The sequence below is a fragment of the Papilio xuthus genome, unplaced genomic scaffold (assembly GCF_000836235.2).
Source record: "Papilio xuthus unplaced genomic scaffold, Pxut_1.1 DF825946.1, whole genome shotgun sequence".
Classification (NCBI taxonomy): Eukaryota; Metazoa; Arthropoda; class Insecta; order Lepidoptera; family Papilionidae; genus Papilio; species Papilio xuthus.
The window spans coordinates 13602926-13611390 of NW_013532703.1; the positions used below are offsets into that span (position 1 = coordinate 13602926).

Sequence of the window (8465 nt, forward strand, 5' to 3'; positions counted from 1 at the left end):
AAAATATAGAATAAACAATCCATAACGATCTAAAAAAGTTCTTTTTTTGAAGAAATGTGAAGGCTCGGTTTGTCATTTAGGACATAACCATAGTAACGTATTCAATAAACTTTTGTATATATTTACTTTATATATTTTATTTAGTAATGGATAACACCTCATGGTTACTATCAAATCTTTTTAAAATAACCTTTTTTGAAACTCTTCATGCTAAAAGTTCAAATTCCAATCCATGTTCTCCAAAAAAAAGTACTGGAAGGCGCGGAGGAGGCGATGCTTCCTCTTTATCTGATTGCCCTTGCAATGCTCCGAAATGCTCAACAAATACCGTCTGCGATCGCGGCAAGACTGGAGCCGGTGTCACTGGTTCGAGGTCTGAAAACAGAGAAACAGAAAAAAGTTCGAACTACTTGGCTGCAGGTGCTATTAACCCCGGACTACTCCGACATTTACATAATGCCGCTCGATATAGATTACCACAGTGCTTCGAAGGCGCTTGCGTCTCAGTCAAGCAGAGTTCCGCTAGCAACTGGATTTTTGGGCACTCTTTGTCATTTAGTTCAGTTTCTCCTGGAGGTTACAAGGTCCTATTATCATACTTGGACAAAGATAAACCGACTGATTTACCATACTTCGTGATGGAAGCTGCTCCTGGGGGTCAGCTGAGTTGTGAGTTCCGCGTGGGTCCGACACAGGCAACTCGAGCCACTGTTGTTGCACAAATTGCTAACGGAAAATTCGATAGCTTTGAAAGTATTGTTGATGCATATTTTAACAGCTTTACTGCTTCTGTGATTGCTGTAAATAGAGAATTTATTGCAATACATTATTTGCAGGTTTGTACGCCATTTTATTTTGAAATATCACACATATCTTGTTAAGTAAATGTTAAGAGGCGGGAAGATACGCATGTGACAAAGAGAATTTTATAATTATGAATGTGGAGGTTTACACCAGTAGGAGTTGGCCACGAAGAAGATGGATGAAAGTTTGCGTGAAAGGTGATGAATAATGATGAAGAAGGGAGAAACGATTGAGATGACATAAGATAGATCGATCTAAAAGTCAAAAACCAGTTCCGCCGAACTTTCCAGGGTGGGAGATGTTGACCCTTTTTTAAGTTAAAAATAACTCTTGAAAATTGAAATGTAACAGAAGTGAAATCACATATTATTGCAAGATCCTATTTGGGTTGTTGTTCTACAGCGTTTGTTTGTATGTTAAACCCTGCAGGCAATAACAGAACGTCTATCGCTGGGTGCGGAGGTTGTGGGTCGAGGACGGGCGCCCGAGCTGACAGCGACATCAGCGGCGGCACGTTGGGCCGGCGAGGAACACTCTGTCAGCGCCACGCTTGGCAGCCGCGGACTTGACCTTTGCTATGCTCGCGTTCTTCGACCGCATCTCACCGCTGCGGCTATGCTCGAGGTATTTTGATTCTGCTCTCTGGACTATGCCATTTATAAATGCTCTAGTACTTATGTAGTCTAGTAGTATAGTCTCTAAGTTTTCCGAGAAATAAGTATTCTTATCTCGGCTGGCCAGGAATGCTTAATTCAAAAGAAGACATAAAAGCGATATAAAAAGATAAAAGTACAATTTCAGACTCTAAGGTAATTGACGACAGACGGCGCAAACGACACAATTACTTAATTTTGTTTATGTTAGCGTACAAACGACAACGTCTTGTGTTTGTTTTATATTCCTAATTTGTAAGTATAAGTTTGAAGTTTGAGCTCGTTTCATTCATCGTTCAATTTTCGATGACAAAATTTTGTTTAAAAGAGATGCATCTGACACAAATCGCTTAAGTATTCAAATCTCTTGCTTGTTATCTTATTTACAACCACACATTTATCCCCTTATATGCTGTATATGAATAATTTTTCTACAGGTTGGGTTTGCGATCCGTAAGGCCGTGGCTACATTAGCGTATGAATGGCGGTCGGACGACTGGACTGTTCGTGCTTCTGTCGACTCGGACGGTCTTGTGGGAGCCACGTTACATCGGGCTCTCGGTGGCCGACGGGCGAAGTTAGCCTGCGCCATTTCCGCACTTCTAAACCATCCTAATGACAAATTTAGACTCGGATTTGGTGTTACAGCTGCTATTGTATAAACTTGTTTTTGATTTTTTTTTTGTAATTTTGTACAATGAATTTGTAAGAATTTTATTTAATATACCAATATATTTTAAAATCATATACGAATTATGCATTGGATTTGATTGCCGTAAAAAATATTTACACAGTTACATTTATATTTCTGTCGGAATAGAGTGTAACAATGTTGTAGATTATCTTACACCTACATACTATATACTTAGTAATTCAAAAACTTATGACTTTTAAAATTAAATAATTTACAAACTTACGTTCATATCAGTGTTACACGTAGAGTCCAGTTCCTTCTTCGAGTTATTACTTCACACACAATCTTTGAAAACTTTTAAGCAATAATGTATTTAAACATCCACAAGAACACCAGTGAATAACAAAAAAATACACTTCAATACACGTGTATAAGACTCGGATGTAATTTTCGGAATAATTCAAATTTTCACAATTTTTTTTAGTAACATTACGCGACGTATTGGTCCCTGAGCACCTACGATCAGAGAAAAGTGTTAAAAATTCATTTGCAATATAACGATAATGTAGGCGTATGTTATTCGCCGCCGGCGGTGTTTGTGGCAAACGCGAGACGCGTGTAAGGCGGGCGAAGGGCGGGCGCGTGCGCGATGCTTGGGCGGGGACTTATCCCGCCTTCGTGTACCCTCGCTACAAGTTTGAACCCAAACGTAGGACATTTTAAGCTGAAGGTTGGATGTAATGGCTTCAGTTAACATTGTGTAGGCGTAAGGCCCGCCCTCGATGCGATGTGGGCTTTAGAGCGTGGCGAGTGATGGCCGCGCGCGGTGACGCGTGCTCGGGGCAGTAATGGTGATGGAGCGGCTGGCGGACTTCGTGAGCAAGTCGCTGGAGGGTGGTTCGGCGCCGACGCCGCCGCCGGAACCCGGGGAGCCTGACGTCGACGAGGAGGTGGACATCACCGCGCTCGAGGACAAGGCGCCGCCGGCTAAGCGGCCGCGAAACTGGCTCATCTCGCCGCTGCCCCTCAGAACCTGCAAAAAGGAAACCGATGACGATGACGACGCGAGACACGGTATGAAAATATATTTACTCTCTGTTCATTGATAGCGACCTCTAGACATTTCATATTATTCTTGTGACGTATAAAACTTAAAAAAAAAGTTGTTTTTGATCTTGTATGTAATATTGTTCCATCATGATTTACCATCGTCATAACAAAAACAGTGAGATGGCTGACTGTTTGCCATATCATGATCTAAGTACGTATGTAGTAGTAAAGTTGCATAAAAATTACGCAGGAATCACATTAATACCCACATTCTTATTAAACTTTCGATCTGATGAATGGCTTGTTTCAGTTTTATCACCAAAAGGGGATAATGATTATTCTAAACACTTTTTTCTTGGACCCAATTTAATTAAAAAATAGTACTTTCTCCTGTTCACTCACTATTATTTGGCCTATTACGTTTTTGTAGTAACGTTGTTGTTTACCCTGTATTTATAAAATTCTGACCATAATTCGGAAAAAAAATCTGAAACAACGTCGGAAAGCTCACGTTTTAGATTATTTCCAGGTCGGCTATATTTTAAGCAATGAGTGGCTAATATATTTAAAGTTAGGACAGAAGAGTGAAGGATGATGAAGGAATTGGTGGAACGATAATCGTTACTTATTTAAGCGAGTACTTAGAGGAACGATTTTATTGTTTGTTTGCAATGAATGACTGAACCGATTTGAACATTGTTTTCAGTGTTACACTAACCCCAGGTGATACAGGCTATATATATTTATTACTAGATTTTTTTTAATTCCACGCAGACGAAGCCGCAGGCAACTTCTAAATATCACATAAGTATACAATGACTTTTAACACCGTTTTTAGATCCAAAGCTTAAGTTTTTTATACCATAGATAAGCTCAAATATTAAGCTAAAATTGGTAAAGGACAATTTTTTTCGATAATTTTTTTTATCGCAAATCAATGTGATATTAGTTGTCCAAAAGATTTTCATCATTCATACGAGCACACCAATTTTATTTGTACCCTAGCTGTCGCCCGCGACTCCGTCCGCGTGGATTTAAAAAAAACTTAATTAGTAGCCTATGTGTTCTCCCATACTATGTTCTACATCTATGCCAAATTTCATCAAGTTCGGTCCAGCCGTTCAGAAAAGCACTTCAATCAAACAATCGCATTTGTAATAATTACTAAGAAGTGAGATATAGTTTTAACGGTCTGTCCTCGGCGGTATTTCCAAACCAATACGACTTAGGGTCCTTCAAGAAGCGAGTCTATCACCACCTCAAAGGCCGGCAACGCATCTGCGGTTCCTCTGGTATTGCTGATGTCCATGGGCGTCGTTGAACACCTCGGTGTTACCGCTGCTCGTTTGCCCCCTTCTGTTATAAAAAAAATGCAGTAATAAAATACTTTACATCAATGCGAGCTTATGATTTTTTTGTGATTTGTTCGGTCTATAGAGAAAATATGTAGATATATGTTAGATGTCTTTGTCAGACGAAATAACGAAAACGGCAGGTCGCGGAGTGTTGCATGATGTAGTTTTCTTTAGAGTTCCTCAATCGTTTTATTAATTACCGTGATTTTTTTTATTTACATAATTAATCATCAGTACGCTATTATTAAAACAAGAAGAAAACAAATCGTTTAACTATTCACCGGTCATTAGTTAAGGTAAATTAATTAAGTTAAATCGCTGTAAAGAAGATACGAGAAAACGATTTAATGGATAACCAGAAAGACATCTCAATGAAATAAATCACAGCTCTTTAAATGGAAGTATTCTGTGCATCGTTTGATAATTAATCACCGGTTCTCAGGTCTTAGCTGTTCAAGAAGTTGAGATACCCCTGGGGGCGACCGAAAGGGGAGAGACCGGGGGAGGGGGAGCGCCTCCTACAGTTGGATAATCCCTCCATTTACATAATTGCCGTATAAAAAGGAGAGCTTCCCAATTTGCTAAATTGCTTCAAACGACACTGTTAAACGTATCGACGCGGCGTTAGACGGGGCGCATTCCCTGAGGGATCGGTTATACATATAAAAATTAACACTGATTTTAAAATAACTTCTGCTATGTATATATCGATCTTAATGTTTTCTTTGGCAGCATTATTTAGTTATTTCAACATTTAATTCGATACAACTATTATGTTTTGAAGATCAAAGATGTAGATATCACGTTTGTATTGAAATTACGAACTTCAGGAATTAGAAATAAATTCAAAAGTTTTGTAGATCAATTGTCAATTTTCTCATTCTCTTACTTTTGTTCTCTAGAAGCTTTTCATTAAAACTATAGATATATTTCTTGACTTTATTAACCGCATGATTTTAACCAGACAACTCGGACAAATCTCCGAACGGGTCTGTGAGCGGCGGATGCGGCGGCGGCGGGGGCAAGCAGCGGCGGTCGCGCACTAACTTCACGTTGGAGCAGCTAGCTGAGCTGGAACGCCTGTTCGACGAGACGCATTACCCTGACGCCTTCATGCGCGAGGAGCTTAGCCAGCGACTTGGTCTTAGCGAAGCTAGGGTACAGGTGAGCTTACAATTTGTCCTAGTGATCGTCTTTTTCCACGTAATAAAGCGCATTGTGTACCTAAAACGTGTTACTTTATCATCTAACTGCATTAATCTCAATGAACTATTTCCAATTTGATCCTAATTTTTTTTGTTTATTTTAGTCAAATATGGTATAAAAGGTATGAGAGGTTCTATAGTTTTAATTTACAAAACTTAAGGAAATTCCTAGTACAAAATGTTTCATATTTTATTAACTTTTGAAAAATAAAAATTACGTGACAATTGAGTTTTACGTTGAGGCCTTCCAATGTGGTATGTTGAGTCTGTCACCTGCCATGGAATCCTTATAAACTACTTTATTAATATTGTTACTTCTATGATTTTGAGTATTTAACTGCAATGTAAAATAGTCATCACCTAACAATGGTCTACTGATAATCAGTGTGTGCGATATTAATTAGGGCGCCACGCGTACCCTTGTGATGTGCACCCATTTAACGTCTCGATCCCCGTACATTACTAATGCAAGTAATTAGCTGTGAGTATCCAACAAGTGCCACTTTAACGGCCATATATCGACATTAGTGCCAGATCGGCGTTAAGCGATATACGTAAGTGTCCAGTAGTAGGGGTTTGTACCCCAGAAAACAACATAAAAATAAAAGCCACTTGACCCTCATGTTGTATTTCTTCACTACTGTCAAGTCGCGAATAGTATTTATTTAAACGTCGAAATCTTTTCAAAATCTTCGCAAACCTAGTATATAGAACATCACAATTTGTATATATACGATTTAAGTAGATACATAGGTATCTAAGTATATTATACTAGCGGTCGCCCGCGACTCCGTCCGCGCGTAATTAAAAAATAACTTAATAATTAGCCTGTATGTTCTTCTTGATTAAGTCCTACATCTATGCCGAATATCATCAAGATCCGTTTAATCGTTCCGGAAATACCTACAAACAAACATCTGACTATCCATCCATCAAAACATTCGTATTTATAATACTAGGAAAAAGTAAGATTGTAAAAAGTAACTAGAAACCTCAATTTCCTCAATATCCATAGCTTGATGCTATGGTTATATTTATTTTTTATTTCTATATTTTAATAGAATAATCCAATCACATATAGAAAAACATTTGTATTACATTGAATATAGTTATGTTCATAACAAATTATTTACCGAGTATAGGGTAACACGGGGTGGTGTTTACATGTTTATTTAGTCGAATTGTCTAATGTAATCAGAGCTAATGAATTCGCCCCTAGTTAGCGCTAACGTATCGGTCTCTGCTAGCGATGTCTTTGTGGTTATATCGTACTATACTAAATATAATTAAACATATTTAATTTTATTGTTATAAATTCTAATAGGAAATTCTGACAAGATTAAACTTATTGAGAAGTTATTAAGCTCATCTCCTAAAAGGTTAGCAAATATTGACAGTGTTAATAACCAGACATTGTGTTTATATTATTCTGTCAACAGTATAAATATGTTCTTAATTTTTTTCATAATGGAATTAAATAAAAAAAACACATTAGAATACTTTAAATCTATCTGACTAGATATTGAACATTAGCACTTTTGTTTATGCTAGTACAAATAAGGTACAATCATTAGGTAAATCATTTAATATTCAAACGGGTACCGATGCGAGGCGACGTCGTAGCTCTTGTCTGTGGAGTGCAATCAGCATGACGTGCCCTCCGCACTAATGCGGTTACCCGTGTTTGTCCGCCGCTGCCTGCACGCGGTCCTACCTACTGTGTAATGTGTACACTGTAAGCTCAGCGTACGTGTTGGGAACCGTAACGCGATTACACTCTACAAGGACGTAGACAACACGCTCGCTAGATGTAGCTTGCTATAATTTTATATAAAATTTTACATCACCCATGTAGTCGATTTTGGTCCTGCCAGCTAAAGTGTAAACATGAAACTTGTAAGTACAGTATTGAAAATTCTAGCGATTAATATACTGTCCGACATAATCAGCTAAAGAAAATAAATATACCGACGCCCAGAGATGTTTCGCATGATTAGTCATATTTTCAATTGATATTATGTTCACATAAACTAATATATATATATACATATATACATTGAAAACTTAACATACAGACGAATTAAGAATTTCTCCCATTTTTGATAGCGGTGAAAAATTTAAATATTAAAATTTATATACCAATTTAGGTTATACTTCTGTTTGGGATACAGTATCACCATATTTTAGTGTTATCGTTTTAGCTGATTGAAATGAACCGCTAACCGCAGCTAGTGCAATAGCGCGACATGTTTGATTTAAAACTAATTAGTATCTGTTCGCAGGTGTGGTTTCAAAACAGACGCGCCAAATGCCGGAAACACGAGAGCCAAATGCACAAAGGTTGGTGTAACATCATTTCAATTTTTTTCTAAATTGATAATGTACTGGCAGAGTATTAAAAGTGAATTGTTAAAGTATTTAGTAAATACCAGAAAAAAGTATGTATGTGCTTTAAAGAGTTTCCAATTTTCGAAATTATAAAAAAATCAAAGCAACTAAGGTCGAAAGTTCAAAATAAGTGCAACACGAACACATTAAGAATTCTCCATCATTCGATGTAACTCGATTAGAGCTCCCGACGGCGCCCGGTCCGACTCTAACAGTTTTTTAATTCGACCATAACTCACGCGGATGAATAATTAAAATGGCGGGCGGAGGTCGAGGCGGCAATCCGCACGAGACGGTAAAAAACGCGAAAGTCGGTACACGTGGGCCGATAAATCCGGCAAATTGCACAACGCACTTACGATACACCCAACCCGCC

General features: G+C 38.1%; 2 protein-coding genes across 2 annotated transcripts in view; both read left to right on the forward strand.

Annotated features, from left to right (window-relative positions):
- Positions 1 to 81: 81 nt before the first annotated feature.
- On the forward strand, positions 82 to 2192 carry LOC106124150 (mitochondrial import receptor subunit TOM40 homolog). Its single transcript, XM_013320618.1, has 3 exons — positions 82 to 836; positions 1234 to 1428; positions 1895 to 2192. Exons 1-3 carry the CDS (start codon positions 147 to 149, stop codon positions 2117 to 2119), a joined length of 1110 nt encoding a protein of 369 aa, XP_013176072.1. The 5' UTR covers positions 82 to 146; the 3' UTR covers positions 2120 to 2192.
- Positions 2193 to 2939: 747 nt separating this feature from the next.
- Positions 2940 to 8465, forward strand: part of LOC106123902 (short stature homeobox protein 2-like) — an 8473-nt gene continuing 2947 nt past the window's right edge. Inside the window, exons 1-3 of the mRNA XM_013320316.1 lie at positions 2940 to 3165; positions 5461 to 5660; positions 7984 to 8041. Of these exons, the coding sequence (XP_013175770.1) occupies positions 2940 to 3165; positions 5461 to 5660; positions 7984 to 8041 (484 nt within the window). The remainder of the gene's footprint in view (positions 3166 to 5460; positions 5661 to 7983; positions 8042 to 8465) is intronic.